Here is a 21431-nt window from a genome sequence, read left to right as displayed (position 1 = left end):
TCGAGTTGACCTGACTGTTTTGATGACTTGCCCACTTGACAGAAAAAGAACGACTTGAGACTCAACTTGGGCTTGGAAGTTAGACTCTTGACTTGACATGACTTGTGACATAATGACTCGAATAACTTGTCTCCGTTCATTTTATGTTTTCAGTTAAATGTCTTTTCTTTTGTTTCTGGCTGGCAGTCGTGTTTAAAAAATGATCGAGAGGGATTTTTTTTTTTAGTAGAAATTAAGAAATAAATGTATAAACTTTTATAGTTATTTGTTTTTTGTTTGATTACATTTATTTCAAAGAAAATCAATAGTTATAATACAGATGTGTCATTGTCATACTTTTTGAACAATGAGATGAATTGAACATTACTATCAATATTAGACAGGTACTAATACCTTGTCTTTTCGGTTTATAATGACCACGTTCTGGAGTTAAGACACGATTTGCCCAAGAAAAAAATGACTTTGCACCAAGTTGAGAATTGGACCAAATGACTTGGGACTTACTTGAAAAACTGGACCAAGTGACTTGGGACTTACTTGATAGTTGGACCAAATGACTTGAGACTTGCTTAAGAACTGGACCAAATAACTTGGGACTTGGGACTTGGGATAACTTGGTCTTGGACCAAACGGCTAGAGACCCATATCTGGTCAATGGGCAACTGGGCTGTTAGCAGCTTCTTAGCCTCTGTAGTTAAGGCCCCGTCACATCAGAAATTCATCCACCCATCCTTACGAAATAATAGGTCTTTGAAGGTTGGTGCTCTCAAAGCTTTTTTCCTGTTGTTACTATACCGGGCGGTTTACTCTCCTTGGCATTTTGTTCTTAGAACTGACATTAAATCAGTCAATAGAGTTCCTGCAGGGCTGAAAGCTCTCTGACCTAGCAAACTTGCCTATGAAAGATTTGTATAGATTTGCTTTAACCCCACAAGAGAATTCACTGATCATTGATTTTGTCTTGATTATGCCCTTTGATATGCTGGTGTGTTCGGGCCTTTAGACAGTTATTTTCACACATTAAATAATAATGCATTAACACTAGTCCTCACTGTCGGTGTCTTGGACTATACACTGGACCAAAGACTGTATGAATCCCCTGGTTGTATTGCTGACTTTTCTTGCCTTTGAGACACGTTGCAGTTTCATGTCTCTCCTCTACCTTTTTTTCCTCTGTGCCGAGATATTTCCTTGTAGGCATATTTCTGTAGCCTCCATCTTCTACCTCCCCTACTCTTGCTATAAATGTTCTTCCTCACCAGCAGGCCTCACCCACAGCCGTCAGCATGCAGACAGTAAGTGTAAAGGCCTCCTGCAGTGCTGCAATTTACCATCATTTTCAGCCCAATTAGGCATCCTTGTCTTGTTTCACGATCTACGCCCACCTCAAGTTATTGTCTCTGCCAAGATTTATAGACCAGTGTGGTTGTAGGACTTTGCTGCCCACACACACACACAGAGTTGCAATGTCGTTAACTGTATCTTAGGTGTTCTCTTCTACTCCTATAGCCTGAACTGACCGGAGTTCAGAAACAGGATCATGAATGATAGAAATACTGCAGTGACACATATAAGCTGGGTTCAAAATTGCACAAAATTGCTACAGTTTGAATCCTACATTAAAGACAGGCCTTACCGGAGTCATCTTAGTGAAGTTACCCATCCCTTCAAAAGTAGCTGAATCAATTTTTACAGAATAATTACTCATTACTGCAGCAGTCACCTTCTCTCCATGTATCAGCTTTCATATTTTGGTCCCAAATATCTCTGTCTCTGCGTCTGTGACTCCACTGAGGTGAGGGAAGCTGGGAGGAAGAAAAACACAAGCTGAAGTCACAGGCTGATGCTGCTGTCGCAAATGGGAGCCAATTTTTATCTGCAGCTCTGCAGGTGGTGGTGGTGGTTCCTGGAGTGTGTGTGCTGTGTGTATGGGAGGGCATGAAACTATAGAGTAGTTTGGGTTTATATCTGTCTGTGTTTGTGTACTGAAGATTTACTGTGTATGTCAGGGTTTGCATGTGTGTGTTGTTAAAACTGATAGTTCACATGCTTTTCATCGTGTGTGTGTGTGTGTGTGTTCCTCCGAGTGTGCATTTTATTGTTTTTGCATGTGTATCATCTGTCACTGTGTGTAACTGTGTGTTTGTCTGTGTCGCTGTCAGTCTGTTTTTTACATGCGTGGTTTTGTGTTTTTCTTATTATTTCCTACGTGTGTGTAGGACTGTTATCTCATGAAGTGCACTGGACTCTATCCTTGTTTCTTCACATCAGCAAGCAAACAGTGGAGCGTGATGCAGCTCAAGGTTGAGGAGGAGAGGCAGATGCACACAAAGGCATTTTTTCCTGCACACACACACAGAACCATTCACAGAAAGCAACTCATCGGAGACCGTCCCCCCCTTCTGTTTAGAGGTGTCCATCTGTTGAATATATGACTCACACCAGAAACAAACTTAGAAATGCAAACACTACTCTCGCTTAACATGCAGAAACACAAAGAACAGAAGAAGAAAGGGAGATTCTGACTGTCGCTTTAAATAAAACACTAACATCTCTCACTTACTGGTCTTTTGATCCCTTAAATTCCAACCAATGCATCTGCTTGCCTCTATATTAGTACTGGACCATTTTAGCCACTCCACAAACCATAAAGTGTTCATGAACTACTATATTTTTAACGTGACTGTAGTTTTGATGTCAAATTAAACTACCACGGTACAAAAGGAATTTTCACCCTTGAACAAAACTACGTCCTCTTGAGATTGGGGCAGCTGTGGCTCAGGAGATAGAGTGGGTCGTACATTAATCGGGGGTCTGGTTCAATCCAGGCTCTGGTTGCATGCCGAAGTGGTCTTGGCCAAGATACTGAGCCCCAAATGGCTTCTGAAGGCTGCTCCATCAGTGTGTGACTGGTAGTGTGAATGGCTGAGCATAGAAATATTGTGTGACGCTTCGGATAGAAAATGTTGTAACACTTTATAATACCCATCATTAATAAATGGGAAATTTATAGTTAATGAAACCTTTTTAAGTGTGTTTTTTATAAACCATGTTTTAAGGACTGGTTTATTGTAAAGTTGCCACTGATAAATAATAATAATAAAGCTTTACGTTTGCTTAGTAAATTGTTTATGAAGCATTTCATTGTTCTGTATGTTAGTCAAAATAACTATTAACCAATGTTTAATTAACTATAAATCAACATTTCTTAATGATGGTAATTATACTATTTACTGTACCATATTTGGAGGCAACAACATTATGTTAAATAGATACATTACAATACAATACAAACAATCACCTTTACAACCACCTACACCAACTTGTAAAGTAGATTATTGTGATGAACATGATTCTGAAAACTTCTCCCCCATCGCTGTTTTAAACCAACCGTTGAAGCTCTACTCTGCTTGAGTTTCCCCGATACCTCAGCCGGTCTATGTAACTGCTGTGTATTATTTGTTCTCTGTGCCTCCAGGACATTCTCAGAAAACGACTGCACCATGGTGGCCCCAGCCGACCCCTGCCTCAGCCCCACCAAGGGAGAGCTGGTCTACAGCAAGACAGCCAAACAGTGCCTGGAGGAGATATCAGGTAGAGCATCATCACACATGCTGTGGGCTCTGCATATGTGATATTTCTCTGTGTGGGTGTGTGAATGCGCACGTGCCTCTGTGCATTAACATTTGTCTCTTGTGATCTTGATCATATGTTTAACCTTCATCTGCTGCTCAGCATCTGTTTACCCGGAGTTGACCTGCAGTGCCGATCTACATGTGAGAGGACAATGCATTTACCCTCTTTAGGAAATAGAAGAATTGGTTTAGCTGACATTAAGATGGTTGTATTACATTATGGATTAGCTGCACTACCTAACATTAGAGAAGGAGCAGACTGCAGGCTCTGTTTCAGTGCTAATGGACGATAGTTAAAGGGTAGCTGCAGGACAGAAGAGGTTCTGAAGGCTACTGCTGTGGATAGCACAATGCACTGGTGTCGTGCGATTGGTGTGTGAGTGTATTTTCCATGAGTATGTGCGTGTGGTGACGTGTTTTGTATTTGTGTTTACTGGGGGGATCCCTGTTGCACACTGGTTTCATGTAGCGAAGGGAAAAGGTCAACGCTGACAGCCGGACACAGGGAGCATCTGCAGCTCTCTGTTTACATCCCTGCGGGCTGACATCATCTGTTACAATCCCAGTGCTGCATCACCACCAGTCACATGACACATCATCGTCAGTACAAACACATCATTTATTGTTTTCAGTCTCAAAAGAGGAACGGATTCTGCAAATTTGATGTCTATTTTTGTCCAGAGCCCCTACAGTTGTGTTAGTTCAGATATTTGAGCCGTTTCTAGATGGAGGAATGGACGGACTTCACATAGAAACTACAATGGAGCATGAAAAGTGGGTAAAAGAAGAGTTCTAAGCCTTAAAGCAACAGAGATATTCATTTAGTAACGGCTGTGTTGAGAGAGAGACGTTGAAATCACTCAGAAATGGAAACATTTGCTCAGAAAAACAATTTACCTAAAACATTGACTTTGAATTTCTATTAAAGAATTATCAACATGACAACAACAAAGACTTTGCATTAAATGTGGCCCTTTACATTGATAGTGGAATTAGATGGAAATGAAGGGTATGTTCTCCTTTATTTTGTACATTCTGTATGTTTAGGGTTAGGGTCATGATCCTGTCATAACACCTATACAACCAAAAAGTACTGGTTAAGTACTGGTTTGTTTGTGAAGACTGAAAACATCTTTATTGCCCTTTAATTGTAGTCAGCGGACATCTGCGCAATGGAGCAGAGAGGTCAGGATCGAGGGACAGTTTGAGGGAGTTTCTACCCATAAAGTGAAATTCCTGACAAGGAGTAAGATGAGAGGTTAAGGCAGGCAGCTCACCATCAAAACACAAACCGCTGGCACAGAGAAATTCTATTGTTTTGAATGGATTTTGCCGGGCTCAAATGAAGACTTCGGTGTCAGAACTCCTCTGATCCTGTTTTACATTAAAGATCATTGTCTTTCTGGCATTAATCAGGCAATATTGACTGAATTCTGAAGCACAGTTCTTTTGTAAGTGATTTAATGTCCAATCAAAATTTCTGTAAATGATTTGGATTTTACGTTTTTAGCAGAAAATGCCCCTTAGTTGAAATGTTGGATATGGCCATTTGGAATGAAACTTCATCCTTGTAATAACAGGAAATATAGAGGTTAACTCGGACGATAAATCAAGCAAACAGTGAACTCAGTGAAAAATAAGATGTCAAGTTCAAAGTGCCAGTGTGCACAAACAACAGCGTGTGATTGCTGGTTTGGTTTGTCAGGTCGGCAGTGACATTCCAGACATTTTGCTCTGGTCTCGGCTTTTACGAAACCCATCATTTGAAGGATAAAATTAGACTGCGGCGCTGACCATTCCCTTTGTTTGGGGTCCATTTCAAACACTTGCTTTTTGTCGTCACACGTTTCATGGTCGGTGCACATCCTCCTTCTGTCCGACTCTTTCTCCATAGAGGGGCAGAAAGGAGTCTCTGAGAGGGAAATTCAAGCATACGCACACCGCAAATACCACATGACAAGCCTGCTCGTATTACATATACAGGCTGAACCAATGTCAGGGGTGACGATGTCCAAACATCAAGGCAGTACCATTATATAAAGTCTTTGTCCACATGTTGATTTCAGATTTTATAAATTTATTTTTAGACAGAGAAAATAAAAACAGCTGAGGGTATGATCTGAAGTACTGTGATTGATTTTTATCAGTTCATCTGTTAATTTTGGATTTAAAAAAGCACAATAAATGTGTGATGAACTGATAGCTGCAGACTAATATGTAATTGAGTGTGAACACATGACAAGGATAACCTTGATGATGGTTTTCGGAGGCTTCCAGTTCCTAGCTACTAGTAACCAGCATGAAAATATGTGTGGAAGACAGCTGTGACTAATAAGGGCTAATAAAGCCTGCATTGATTGATGGGGATATGTCGGTTCTGTGGTCTCATTGTTGATCCATGATAAGCTGCGGGCTCGCTTTTTTAGCTCCTCGAGATAGCATTTAATTAAGTCGGCTGGCTGGCGCGGTGCAGCAGGGGCTGCGAGCTTACAGGTGCACTGTCCAAACAACTCACTGTCATACTGTGAGCAAAAAGATAGAGGTAGAAAGAGAGGGTGAAGGATAGTGTGAGCGGGGGAAAGATAAGGGCGAGGAAGAGGAGGGAAGTGAACAGAAAGTGAGAGAATGAGAGGGATTAAGAGGAAGAGCGGGTGATAAACAGAGAAGGAGGGCTGAGAGAGAGAGAGAGAGAGAGAGAGAGAGTGCTGCAGGCTGCATGCTGGAATGAACAAGCAGACCGAGAGCTACGTGAGCCTGTTCGCCGGCTTCACCAGCCGTTCATTCTCCGCTGTGAGGAGAGAGGGACCGTCAGAGAGTCAGAGGGGAGGCAGGAGAAGTGTGGCAGTGAGGTGGTAATTAAAGGAGAGACAGAAGGTGGAGGGAGAGAGATAAGAGTGGATGAGGAGAGACTGTCATTTAATAGGGGGAAGAGATAAAGGGAGTGTTGAGCGCAGGAGGAAGGGAGAACGTGTTTGTGAGGGAAGGGAGATGTAGCGACTCATTCATCCACGCCCCTGACTGTGGTGGAGGAAGAGAAAGGAGCCTGGAAGACACAGAGACAGGAGAAGGAGTGGAAAATGAGTGTTTGTGTCATGCTCACCGTCTGACCATGAGTATGTTCTGGCTCAAGGATGGATCTGGACTCTACCTACATGCCTGAGAGGGAGGTTTTCTCTCCGGTCTTCGCCTTGCGCCTGCTTTCCCTCCATCCCTCTGAAGCCTGGACCTCAGTAGGGAGGCGTGGGACATCTCTCTGCCTCCTCCGTCCTCCGGTTCCTCTTTCCCTCCATCTGCTCTCTCAGTGACAGCCAAGATGTGAAAAGGAGACAGGTAGATTCGCTTGCACACATAGTTTCACTCAGCGAGCCACCAGAGGCGAAAAGGTAAGCCGAGAAAAGGGAGGGGAGCAGAGATGAAGAGAGGAGCGGAGTTTTCGGTGTACCAGGGGGGCAGCCCGGCTCGCCGGCCTCCCCAGCCTCTCCCCGACAACCTCAACCTGCGGATCAAGCAGCGCTCGCTCACAAACCTGACCCTGCTCAGCGACGGTGAGCAGCGGGTTTACGCCTTTGAGCTCGACGAACCGCCGTCTCGCCTTTCCCAACCTCAGAACTCTTCTGTGTACTCCTCCACACAGCGGGCAGGAGGTAGCCTGCAAGGAAGCCCTAGGAAGGAGGCAACCGCAAGGGGCGGAGGTGTGCGGGGCACCAGAGCTCGGTCCCTGTCACTCTCCCTCACTAAGGTGCTTTCTCAGTCAGAACACTCCCTCATCCCGGTCCCTTGGCGATGCACGGGCGCAGGCGGGCGGCCTCAACGGGCGTCATACAGCGGACACCCACGGGCTGAACCAGCACGGAGGTCTAGGGGGGAGGGCGGGACGGATGAAGAAGGCAGCAGCGGCCGGTCAGACGAGGAACCAGCAGCAGGAAGGGGTGGTGGGAAGCGTGGGGGCAAGGAGAAGGACGGAGGGTACTGGGCGGAGGAGGAGGTCTCAGGGGGAGGTCCTCGTGAGGGAACAGCTCAGCTGGATAAAGAGGTGATTCTCACCATGCTGGGCGACCTGGAGCAGGCGCTGCACACACAACCTCGCCCACCACGTAAGTTGACACAGTCAGTCGAGTCCAGGAAATTGCCATATATGTGGAAGGCGTTACATACCTTAGATGCAAGTAATTTGGGGATTACATACCTTCAACATTAAGGGATTACTCTGACAACACCACAAATTGGACACTTTGTCCAGGAAGTAAAATAACTGGGGTTAAAGTGAGGTCTTGGTTGTTGAAAATGGCGAACTTGAGCAACGTGAGTGTGTCAGAGCAGAAAACGCCTTCAATAAGCTGGTTATTTTCTTAATCCTCACCACGGGGAAACCTATTTCTCAGAGCACACTATTAGCATTTTAAGACATTATTTAAAAGCAATTTGTGCGACAAGGCTGTGAAAGGACACACACACCTCCCTCGTGCACGGTGTTGTTAATGTGTCCTCGCCCACAAGATTTACACAAGCAGCAGCAGGAGTTTGAATTCATGGACAGAGGCAGATAAAAAGATAGCTTTTTTACTCTTACACGTCCTTTTTGTCACACTGTCACAGCCTACACATGAGGCACTCTGCTGTGGGTGCAGCATTGTTAAGTTCTGCACTGAACTAGCAGCTAGAGTCAAACCTATAGCTTGCCATGAGACTGTGGTTTTTGCTTTTGGAATGAGCACCTGTGCACAAACCTGGCTTCGACGTGAGAGGAAAGGGGATGTGGGAGGGGGAGGTTCAGTTGATAAGATGGACCGTTTTCCAGGTATTAGTGACGGCAGAGACTATTATTGTGACTGTGCAGATAAAGATGCACAGCACAGCAGGGCGAGCTTTGGCAAAGAGCAGATTATCGCTGTATTCCTATAAGCAGGTGGAGGCATGATGCAGCATAAAGCAGAAATACCTTGAGGAATAGATGCTGAAAAACCAACACCTCACCTACTGATAAAGCGCAGCCCCCTCACTGCCTGTGAGTCACACTGCCAACGTGATCAATACCTTATTATAACACCTTTAATTGTGTGTGTGAATGCTTATCTACAAGCTGTTTGTGCATACAGGTGCTTTTAATCTTTTCGCCTGCATGCATGCCTTCACGTGCATGCATTTCTATGCATGTCTTGGAGATCTGTCCAGATAGTTGCAAAGCCATTTACATTTTTAAATAACTCTCTCATCCTGTCAAAGTTGGCTTTCACAGTATCCAGCTGCTGCGGTGGCAGTGTGCGCTTTTAGCCTCGGGGAGCAGTTGTCGTTGATACGTATTAACAAGCTCTCAATGTGCTGCAACGCCTGTGAGGGAACACATTCAGCAACAGGGCCAGAAGATTGCGTGTGGAGACATCTATCTGTGTGCATTTGTGTGCGTGTGTGTGTGTGTGTGTGTGTTTGTGAGATAGAGAGAGAGAGAGAGAGAGAAAGCTGCAGTAGCCACACACCAATGACTGACAGCCAAAGCTTCATTAAGGCTGATTTGCAACATGGGTAGAGCTAGCATACAGTTATGTCGAGTAGTGTGTTTGTGTGTGCCGGCATGTGAGTGTGTATTATAATTAGATGACTGGGATGGTTCCCTAATAGTATTCAGCTGAGGCGAGTGGCATCAGTACCAGCTAACATGCATTATTGAAGAGAGGGGGAGAGAGAGTGAACTGGCGCTGAAGCACCCACTGGTACAGTGTGTGTGTGTGTGTGTGTGTGTGTGTGTGTGTGTGTGTGATGCTGGAGTGTGTGTACAAACGTGTCAGTCCCAAATGGCACTTATTTGCATTATCTTGTGTCAACTCTCTCGAGCAGTGTTTGTTCCTCACCACATAGTGTGTGTGTGTGTGTGTGTGTGTGTGTGTGTGTGTGTGTGTGTACCTTACTCCCTTCCATGCCCCTGGTCTCAGTTTGGCTGCTTCACAGCGTCACAGGGCCAAGAGCTGGGCAGCAGCTTGAATTCAAATGAATGCTTTGTGGCTTTCTCACCTCTCTGTACTGTTAGATGGTGAAGTGGAAACACCAGCTGTACATGTGAATAAGCAGCCACTGCATTATGATATTAGGAGTTAGGGACTGAGCTAGAGCTTAATCGATTAGTCGATCAAAAGAAAGTATATTGGCAACTATGTTGTTAACTGATTAATCGTTTCAGTCAAACAAAAATATCAAACAAATGGTGGCTTTAACTTCTCAAATAAGGATTTGCTGCTCTTTCTTTGTCATTTATGATCGTAAATGAAGAGTCTTTGTGTTTTGGACTGTTGGTTTGACAAAAGAAGCAATTTGAAGATGTCATCACTTTGGACATCAGCTTTTTTCATTAGTTTTTCGACATCCTTTACTCTTAAAGATTCATCAATTAATCATGAAAATAATCAACAGATTAAACTATGATTAAAATAATTCTTGGTTGCAGCCATGGATTTACTACTGTAGGATATTTGAACATAATTTACTATCAACTCGTCAAATATGGCAGCTCGGTCAGTGGCCTTAAACTTTGAAATATGATGCTCTACCCACCGCTCTAGTGTCAGTTTTGCATATGAAGACTAAAAAATTAAGCTTGCTGTCAAACAGTTCACATATGATGACATATTATGACTTTTGGAATGTTATTAACTTTGTCAAAGGGTCACTCTCTGGTCAGGTATAGGAAAAGATTGTACTTTGTTAAGATAATAATAATTAACTTTATTTAACTAGATAACTACATTCAGTCTGGAAATAACCCGCAGAATGTATGAGACGTCACTCACAACATAATATGTGAAACATTACAAATGACGTAAGTTACGCCATTTACGTATGTTTACTTACTAACGTTATATGAACAAATCACTCTTGACCCTTTGTCACAAATGGCCACAAACCAAAGTCTCCGGAGGGCAAGCCCTATGAATGACCCAAACAACCAGGACTCTGACTTTTCTGTAGACGGGTAACTACAGCGTAGGGCCACTGACCGGGCTGCTGTATATGATGCGTTGGGAGCGAGAACGGGCTGGACATTTTTCAGTTTTAACAGGGGGATGGAACTGGTCTTTTTGATTCACCCGCAACTAGCAAACTGACTCTTTTGGTTTCAGAGCCATGGACGTTAGGTATAGGTTCTAACTTGGGACTTCAGTCAGATAAATGATCTATGAGTCAGGCAAACTAGACTAAGAGATTCAACTAAACAACCCCTCTGTCCCTACTCTCACTGCTACTAGGGCATGAAGAGAGGGAATAGTAGGTTAACAAGGGGGATGCATTTTGGTCATTTTGTTAACAAGGGGGATGACATCCCCCCTCATCCTCCGTCAAATTGTGCACTGTCTGCTACTCTATTTGATCCACAAAAGGCTGCTGAGCTGGTAAATTGCTTACAGGCGTCGTTTTTGGAATGAATATTCATTTTCTAACTCAAGCCTCCAATGTGTGTGCGCATGTGTGTGTAAAGTGTTGTTTTGGCCGTGGGATGCTGTTGTATTGCCGAAAATTCTGCTCGCCTCTATACTGAGCAGTGCAGGTGAGACCTCTGCTCCTGTACCGCATCGAATCGCTCACACACTTGCACTCAAAAAACATAAATGCACACACACGCCCTGGGCTGCTTCTCAATGTTGCATGAAGTGTCCGTTCTTGTTGGAGACTCCAGGGCCAGATCTCCTCATATCATTTTATAATGGGGCTGTAATTGGATCTTTTTGGAAGGGGCCCTGCTGAGGGGAGAGGAGCATGGAAGACACGAAACAAGGAAGAAGAATTACAGAAGAAAGAAAAAACCTCTCCATTTCCTGTTAGATTCTTGGACTGGATGTCCTTTCCTTAAGGAGCTGCAACCTTCTGAAAAATGACAATATCGTACCATCCTGTGCTTCAAAGGAGAGTTTAGTCTCTTGTGATCCTATCGGTGCTGTTTCAGATGTATTCCATCCTGACAGGAATAAATTCAGGGCACGGAAGCTTCTGTTCATCGGCCGTGAGCACAATTTTGTCACAATGACTTGATGTATTTCTAGTAACTTTTAGACCAAGATCATATGTTCCTCTTGGATTTGTAATTACTGGCCACGGAGCGAACATCTGATATGGGGTCAGAGGTGAAGAACATGAGGCATCACCTCAGCCTCACACAACCTGCAGTCTGTTTGCTCTGCAAAGACAAAACATGACCTCAATTATGCCAGACTGCTCTTTACCCTGTGAGGTCACTCACTGCACTATACAGCATAATTGAGGTCGAGTTTTGACTTCATTTTGAAAAAAGATTTTTTGAATGCGGACATTGTAGTGTTTGGATCTTTCTCGAACTGTGAGATCTTTCATCATTGTTACTTAGACTATGTTAACTGGCACTGAATATTGTAATTGGTCGCAGGTAAAAAAAAAAACATACTTATCTGCTACTGTTTCTAGCTTGATGTGATTCAGTGGTATAAACTTTATTTCAAAAAGGGCTGCAACTAAGGATTATTTTTATTGTTGATTAATTTGTTGATTATTTTCTTGATTAATCAATTAGCTGTTTGGTCCATAAAATGTCAGAGAATGGGAAAAAAAAGGCAACTAGTGATTTCCAAAGCCCAAGATGACATCAAATGTCTTATTGGCTTTCATATTCAGTTAAATGTTCAAATTTTAGAAGCTGGAATCAGAGAATTTTGACTTGTATTCATTTGATTTGATTAATCAATTATCAAACTAGTTGGCGATTAATTTAATAGTTGATAACTAATTAACAAAGTGTTTCAGCACTAATTTAAGCGGCTCTTTCTACAGGAGAGACGTGGCCGACAGAGCTGCATCAAACATAACAATTGCAGCCTGTAATAGAAGTGAATAGATTCACTGTCAGTGTCACCAAGGCAATTTTCTGCACATCCATTGTACATAGTGACTCTAACAATGCGCATTTTCACTGAGGATACACAAAACGGGAAGATTGGTGTCAGTGTGCCACATCAGCTACACACTGGTAGCGTTGTGTGAGCCTGTTCAAATCGAATCATTTTCAGTCTGTGTGTAGAAATGCCAGACATAATGCAGAGCACAATTTTGCACACTGTTTAATTTGAATGAAATGTATACAGTCTGCGTTTTTACTTGAGAGTTTATCCAGATGCCTTGAGGTCAACTCTGAAATTCTATAGTTATCTAGGGAAAACCAGCTTAGCTTATCTGCTTGTTTTCAGTACCAACCTGCCATATATTCCTCCACATAAACACCTCATCTCTTTTCTCCTGGCGCTGAGTTGTGCCGCAGGAGTAACCGGGGGCCTTTACAAACCTCCAGCCTACCAATACTCCCATCTGCCCCCATTTGCCCCAGTCAGTGTAATCACAGTAGCTTTCTGTCAGTGTGTCTGCTCACAGCGCTGGAATCAGCACACGGTGACAGAGCACAGCTTCTCGCGCTCATCTTCCCATCACACTACATTGTCGCCTTGTAGTACAAAATCTGCCGGCTCATTCACCAGTTTCCCTTGTGAGAGCACCTTAGAACTGGAAAGCAGTGTGACCGGCATCCATTCTACTGTACGTCTCATGCCACTTTTTAATTACCCATTCTGTGGTTCCTGCCTGTGGATATAGGCTAACTTGACAAGCTAAAAGAGAGGCTTAATTGGAGCAGACAAGCAGATACTTTGGTGCGCCCACAGCTCGCACTTATGAAATGTTGCCCACCCTGTGCTTATTAGCAGGAGCTCTCTCAGAATGGGCCGAATGCCTGCGTGAAACAAGCACTTCATCTGGAATCACTGAGAAGAATGTGAAACATATGAAGTGCGTTCAGAGCTGTGTGCTGCTGTAGGGCAGGGTAGGAGGACGTGGACTGAAGCGGCAGCGTTTTCTGACAGAGAGGCACAGGAGCTCTGACAGAATTTGCTTTCGCAGGCACGACTGTGTCCCGAACTAACTGACAGAGCGCATGGTGTCATGGCACGACATTTCTGCTTTGGCCTGAAGGAAATATGTCAGTACTGCGTAAAATAATGTATCTACTTTTTTAGACTAAAAGAACTGCGTGTAGTGCAGCCTGACAGGCAGATTCATTGTATAGCTTCCAAATTGTCAACATGGGGTTTAGGGACATGCAGCCATGCTGGCTGATTGGACATCCAGTGACATCCAATAAAATGCTGTATGTCAGATGTCCTAGTCGCTTCCTATATTGTGTGTTTATGCGTGTGGAGCCTTTGTGTGTATAGGTGACTGCTGTCAGTAAATCCTTTAAAATGTGTGTCCCCAGGAGAGGATCCTGAGACGAGACGCATGAGGACGGTGAAGAACATTGCTGACCTGCGGCAGAACCTGGAAGAAACCATGTCCAGTCTACGGGGGACACAGATCAGTCACAGGTAGGCACACAGATGGGACTGCTCATTACGCACAGGTCATGCTTAATGAGTCTGGTGTGGTACTTGGTTAAGAAAATCATGCAGACAAAGAATTTGTGAGGACATTTGTGTGCCCATGTAGATCTCACGAAAAAAACAAGGGTATAGTTATTTGCCATTTAAACCCCTTGTCCACATTTTCCCAGCCAGTCCTGGATTCAACCCATCAACCCTGAAGCCATAAGCTTAGTGAGCTGTCAGGGCTGTAGCTATAGCACAAGCAAAATTGAAATTCACCCCTGAAACATAGTTTAATGCTTCCGCTTCCTTGTTCTTCTCGTCAGTCTGATTCAGCTGTGGCATTTTTATTTATGAGGTTTTCAATAAGCTCCACCAATCAGAATGAATTTTTAAAAGCGCTTTAAAAGTTTAACCCAAAGGACTTGTTTCAGGGTTGAAGTGAATTATTCTACAAAGCCTGGCTAAGCCTCTACATTATATAACTGAGACAATAGTGTAATGTAACACCTCAGATTGGATCATTTATAACTCACAAAAGAAAAACTTATCCCATCTGCTTCTTAGGTGGTTTACTTAATTATTTATACTTTTACTGGCATCAGATGACTGTAACTGTGTGTTATGTCTGACAATGACTGCATCATTTGCCTGTTCGGCTTCAAAGATTCGACCGGCCACCTGGCTCACTGCAGGCATCATGCAACTTCACTCAGGCACTGCTTTAGAACTAAATCACATGCAGACAAAAGGGATGTGGCTGCCAGTAGCTACTTTAACACACCCACACCTGTTTTAAGAGACTTATAATACAGTCACAGCTATAGTTTACTGTCTGTCTGAACAAGAAAAGTAAAGTTTTTGTTGTAAAGATTCTTGTATTTGGTTTGTTTGAGTGACTCTGCTCAATTAACAACAGATGAGGGCTTTAAAAAAGGTCCCTGAAAGTCACAAGTAAGTCAAGCCCTCACTAACTACAGTCTTATATTTATTTAACTTATTTAGTGTTAGCTAGTTAACCTTAAAGTTCCCATTAAACGACTCGTGGACTGCTTCGTGCTTCACCATAGTTAGGGAGAAAACAAGAAAAGCAGAATATATGTTCTCTATGAAATATGATCCAGGTTCACCCAAATCAGAAAATAAATGATGTTGCAATTAAGTTACAATGTTTTCAAATTACGAGAGCATTTGTTGGATGCAAAATTAGTATACGCCCTCTAGTGCAGGATGAGTTATCAACATTTTTTTTTTATTATTGTTTTTGCCACCTTTTTGCTATTGTTGGGCCTGCTACTGCCACATTGGAGAGATATTGAGCAAGACGTAATCAAAAACACATAAGCATTGATTTTGACGTCATGGAAAGTTTGAGGCTGCATTTTTTTTTTTTCTGGCCACTTGGGGGCAGCGCAACAAACTGTAAACACAACACTGACCTATTATTAAGTTGATACAGAGAATGTATTGGTAAATAGTGACTTATTTACACAGCCAGCATAGACAGAGACACATCCGTTTTCATTCTTTTAGCTCTGTATTTCTCTCCACCATCTCCTTAGGGAAATATCTAGCTATTTAGCTGCAAAATGCATCACTGTGTTTACCATCTAGTCGCTTATAACAGATTTGCCTCAAGGGACTTTACAATCTGTAAAGTATCTGAGTTTAATGTACTGTTTGTTTTTTAGAGCTTTTTGGCTGAATCCAGCTGCCTGCTGCATCTCCAACCAACACAGATGGTGTTGAGAGTTAATCAAGGCAATAAACTTGCAGGCCAAAACAATGAGTTAAAAAATGCTTAAACACCCCATAGAACTGAAGAAAACCCATATGATCCATTGTAATCATTGGTCAGCTTTAAGAAGCAAAGCTGCAGTGACTACCTCTGATGTTGCCTGCTGCTATAGATAGTAATGTCTGAGTAGCCCTCAACAGGAATGAGCACATGTTGAAAATGTAAAGAATGTGGGTTAAATGTCTTTTTCCTGCAAAAGAATTGTATCATCTCACCCGAGAGCCGCAGCACATATAGACCTGCCTCACACTGACAAAATGTGTGTGGTGAGTCTAAAGCGAAGACATGTTTTACTTCCTCAGTGCGTCATAGTCAAAACAAAAGACACACGCTTTACAAAAGACCCACACATGTCACGACCAAACCACTGAAAATAACCAAAAAGAAGAAGAGTTTCTTTTGTGAACACAGTTTTGCATCTCAGCAGCAATCATCCCAGTCAGTTTCCTCGTGCATCCGTTGTCCTTGGAAAATAAAAGCAGTTCCGATTTGGGTATTTCCAACTCACCCTGCGCAGTTTATCACACTGATCCGACAGCGAGATACGTCTCCAACTATTAATGATGTTCCCTCTATTACCATGCCATCTTCTCCACGTTTCCTGGAGTTAATTAAAAACAGGCTTCATCTTACTCACCAGCTGGCACACGTGTAATGACATTCTGGAGTTGATGGACAACCAAAACCTTGAAACGCTGTCCCATCTGTGACCCATGGGCAACGCAGAGAATCAAACAGTGAAGACTGCAGCTCAGGCGAAGACAAAATGATAACCATTGGTTTCTGTCAGCTCCCTAGGCAGTGGTTCTCTGCTCGTCCCTCTCCTTCTCCCTCAGTCTATTATTTTGTGTGTTTTGCCCCATTTGCAGAGGAAGATGGTGGCCAGGCTGCCGACAGCCATGACAGATGGCAGTCAGTGTGTGTGTGTGTGTGTGCAAGTGTGTGTGTTTGTTTTCTGCTTCTTTTTTTCTTCAGAGGAGTCTCAGCCGGGCACGATCAATACAGCGCCATTGTCTTACCACCACATTTAATCCAATGGGAGTTGGGGTGGGAGGTGTTTGATTGGTCTGAGACTTCCAGGTCTCATTCACATGCATCAGACACACAAGGACAGTCAGCATGAAATATGTGCAAAATGCATCATCATACCTTCACATTAGCATCACATAGCAGTGCGTCTGTGTGTGTGTGTGTGTGATTCGGAGCAGTGAAGCAGTAAGCACTGGTTTAAGATGGCAGCAGGCCCGGTGAAATAGTGTATGGGCTACTGCACTGTTTTCACCCATTAGATTTAATGGGAAAAAGAGGAAGTGGGCTCCTGAGTGTGTGTGGCTGTGTCAGGTCTGTTTATTTTCTGAATGTAAGGATAGCCTCAGAGTATGCATACAAATTCTGTCCATGACAAAAGCCCGTCCAGACTGTTCTAATCTCTCCCCCGGATAAGAAACGGCTGTAATCACCATGAAGCTTTGAAGCACCTTAAGTAATTAATCACTGTTACGCTCGAGCAGACATGACCGTCATATTCATCACTGTGTCTTTCTCTGTCGTCTCTCTTTGGGATTCTCCCTCTATACCTGTTTACACCCCATTCATGCAGACTGGGTGTTCAAATGTCCAGCAGGAGCGCTCAAAACATAAAAATGCAGTCCACCACCACAACAACAGCCACCATAGTTTCCTCTTTAATCAGCAGTTACTATGCTTACGCTACGTTCATTTTTGCTCACAATAAATAAGAAGTCTATTTATCTGTAAGTGCTGTTGTTGTATTTGTTTTGATCCTTGCCACAACCATGCACCCGATGCAGTGTTCTTGTTACTTTTCAACATCTCCTCTTAAATCAATAATATGTATCTTCTGCAGCTAGGGGTCCCTTAACAAAATTAATGAAAACAAAAGACTTAGGAAGAATAGCGTTGGATCATGGGATTGTTGTCTTCATTGTCAAACAACCACTGTTGCTGCCGACAGTCTATCTGACGTGACACAGGCAGAAATGTGAATGGACGCGGTGATGTAATAAAGTTTTATTCAGGTTACATTTAGTTCTGCTCTGTCGGATCGTCCAATGTTTTCCCCAGTAATTATAGCAACAGGCAAGAAAATGAAAGACACCTTTACCTTTAGTAAAATTACAGATATCTCTAGAATTTAACATTGTTGTAAGTACACAACTACAAAAAAAACTGCTGCAAAGGTCTAGTCATTTTCGAAATTTTAATTCAGAAATGTTACATATCATATCTTTAAGAGAGAAATGGAATATCAAACGTGCCCAGATGTTATCCAGGGTCACCGCATTCCATGGTCAGTGCCATCAAATCCTAAATCCCCAAGATGTCCCATCATTTTTCAATGTTAAGTGGCTTTTGTACATCTTTGGCCTCTTTGTTGTTCCTTGCCACCCCTGAGGCTTGTGTGTCCCATCGCCGCACACAGGTCATTGCTTGCCATGTACTCCTCACTCCTACATGGAATTTTTTACTCATGCTAGAAGGAAAGATAGTTATTGTAATCGAGGGTGTGCTTGTTGTTAGTATTAATGGAGCAGAAAAGCTGGAATATTTACGAAACTAAGGTACAATATAATTAATTTAACAGTTTCTCTTGGAGTTTTCAGTGAAATGTAGGGCATCTGTCACATTTGGGATGATGTTACTTGTCACATGACCATGAAGACAACTTGTGTACAGCATTGTCATTTACTGCATTTTGGCAGCTTCTGAGAAGGAATACACTTAGGCAGATGTTTTCCCCATCTGCGTTTTGATTAAACTGAAGTACAGAAAGCCAGCTCTACGCAAATACCACCCCAAACACCAAGTCTAAATACATTCTAAAATGTAGAATAGACTTACCTGTCGTTATACAGTCTTTAGCCCTGTTCACTGCAACAATTCATAAAATATACTTCTGTGGTGGTTATGTAGCTCACTAATATCTGCTCTTTCCACCATTAATCTTATATCATTATGTGCTGGGCCTCTCTGCTACATTTCCCTGCTCCAGAAAGACACAGAAAATCCACATGCATTATGAAAATGTAGATTAAAACTGACTAAAACCTACAACCGGCCCACGGTGAGGTGCAGCTTGCTGGAAGCCGGTGGCAGCTAATGTTACCTAAAATGACTGACCAAGTTGAAAAAGCTCTATGTGCTTGAGCTACAGTTTCATGAGCACTGAAACCATGTCCCTTTCTTATTGAACTGACCTTGCTGCTTTGATGCGGCAGTCATCATGGCAGCTCAATTCACATCTGCAACATTCTCCAGAGATCCAGATGTGTTGGGGCCTCCCCACACAATCTTTATTGATCAAAAAACACATTTAATTTCCCTCTGCAGTTTTTTTCTCCATCCAGACAATGAAAAATGGTATTGATTGACATTTGAAGGGAAGAACAGCTCCATGTGTGAAGAAACGCTTTGATCTTCAAGGACGAACCTGGCACAGCAAACAGAAAAGGGAAATCCACCCAGCTCTTGTCTCCCTGTCTGTTCAGGCCTGAGGGATCCCTGTCTAGTCCTGGGGGGATTCAGCAACCGCCAGATGACATTTGAACATAATAGCCTTACCCGGGCGAGTTTGTTTATTTTGTGTTTACATTTTCAAGACAGAAAGAATTGGGCAGGCTAAATTATTCATTGCTTTGGAAGTGAAGAGATAGCTGTTGGTCCTATTTGCGTGCATGTCCGGGATTCTGAAGCAAGGCCGGGTTTTTTTTCTTCTGTTAATTTTCATTTAGCTGACGCTTCAAAACCGTACAGCGAGAGCAAAAAGTAAAAGTCCTAAAGCACCAAAATGACAAGTCGTAAGAGTAATGATGGGTCAAATTCAGACACACTTTTCAATCCCAGCCTGACAATGTTCAGACTGAGTGGAGAAGTGACATGATTCAGCTGGAGGAAGGTAATACAAGGCACTTCTTGACAAGATGAGTTTTCAGTGTGTGATGGAAGACGGAAAGTGACTTGGCTGTTCTGGCTGGAGTGTGTGTTGCATGGGTGTGAAAGATGGTTGTGTTGGCGATTGGGCGGGGACACTTTCTCAGGGTCCAGATTGAAGATCTGTGATGTGATGGCGGTGAGCAATTACTCTGAATTGCTCTCAACCTAGAAGAGTTTAATATCTGCCAGTGCTAATGCCAGTCTCACCACACACACAAACACACACACACACACACACACACACACACACACACACACACACACACACACACACACTATGCATAGTTAAGAGTATACTTCTACTAACAATACCAAAATACAATGTTCAAATATTAGTCATGATGCAAAGTGGTGATTCTTACAAGAAGTGCCTGAAACCTTGATTTAATATTCACTATGGAATTAATAATCATATGTGTTATAGAGGGAGTTGTAACTGAGTGTACAAGGGAGTGATTTTGCATGCAGCCATTAACGGTCTTTGTTGTGATTTAATTCTCTCAGTTTATGATGCGGAGTGCACCCGAGTTAATACCAACTCCCATAGAGCCATAATGGGGACATTAATAGTTTAGTCCAAAGAATAGTCTGCACACAAACACAGCATCTGGACCTTTTCACTGTTAAACCAAAACTTGTATTAGTCTTCCAAAATATAATCATCTCAATAACTCTTGAGACTAACCCTACATTCACGTACTCCTCAGATGTTGCCTACGATATAGCACTTAGAATTTACCTGACATCTTAGTAAACAACTTGTCTAACTAATCCAGGTCACTCCATGTGGACAACAACGGTTACAACCTGATACCATATTACACAATTTACATGTAAGCAAATTAATAGAAAGTTTACTTTTGTCTGCCATGGTTCTGAGATGTTCTCCAGACTTCAGACTTTCAGGTGGTTTCGTTTGGATCGTTACTTGTAAGACAGCAAATAATTGCTAGAAACTTTAATCTGCTGTCATAACTAGATAATATTCCAAAGGTAGACAAGAGGTTTACAATGATTTTATGAACTTTCGAAGGTTGCTCCTCTTCTTTGCCTTCAAAGGGCAGATTGGACCGCCATCATAAATTTTACCTCAAGCCTACAGTACCAATTAGGGCATTTTGACAGAGAATCTGAGATGCTGCTATTGTACATGGGTTAATTAGAAACTTGGATCTGTGGTCAGGAGTAACAAGCCTATGTGGCTGTAAAATATGAAAGAACTTCTTTCATGAAGAAATACTGTTGTTAATATTGTACATGAAGTGTGTGGAGAGCCTTTGAAGTGTTACTGCAGAATACCATCTTTACTGAGATCAGTGAGTGAACCTTCAGGAGAAACACGCGTTTAACTGTTAAACTCTCCGACCTCGTTAGCAGCAGTGGGAGAAAGTTCCTGCGTATTTATATTTATCATTGCTCAGCAATAACCAATCCCCTGCTGTCTACATGGATTGTTCTCCTGCTGAGCTCTTGGCTAAACACAACATACTCTCCCTCTGTCTGGATTTATTTTGGATTGGTTCTGCTTTATACCAGATAGTGTCATGATGCAGAGATTCTCATAAAGCAGCAGGGTTTGTGGGAAATGTGGTTTTCATTTTGAGACATACTAGTATGGAGTGTGACATATACTATAGAATTTATTATAGTGTGTTTTTTAATTGAACCTGTGTGTTCGTA

General features: G+C 42.7%; 1 protein-coding gene across 12 annotated transcripts in view; it reads left to right on the top strand.

Annotated features, from left to right (window-relative positions):
* The window catches only part of nav3 (neuron navigator 3), a 207273-nt gene that overhangs the window by 119381 nt on the left and 66461 nt on the right, over positions 1 to 21431 (top strand). For 11 of the 12 annotated variants that reach the window (XM_084346084.1, XM_084346083.1, XM_084346086.1 and 8 more), the window contains 2 exons: positions 3479 to 3594; positions 13894 to 14002. In XM_084346084.1, the coding sequence (XP_084202210.1) occupies positions 3479 to 3594; positions 13894 to 14002 (225 nt within the window). Of the gene's footprint in view, positions 1 to 3478; positions 3595 to 6361; positions 7730 to 13893; positions 14003 to 21431 lie in introns of those variants that run through there. The other variant, XM_084346078.1, reaches the window with a different exon arrangement.

This window comes from Pagrus pagrus (assembly GCF_965226575.1).
Source record: "Pagrus pagrus genome assembly, chromosome: 23".
Classification (NCBI taxonomy): domain Eukaryota; kingdom Metazoa; phylum Chordata; class Actinopteri; order Spariformes; family Sparidae; genus Pagrus; species Pagrus pagrus.
This window is presented reverse-complemented; position numbering and strand designations above follow the sequence as displayed.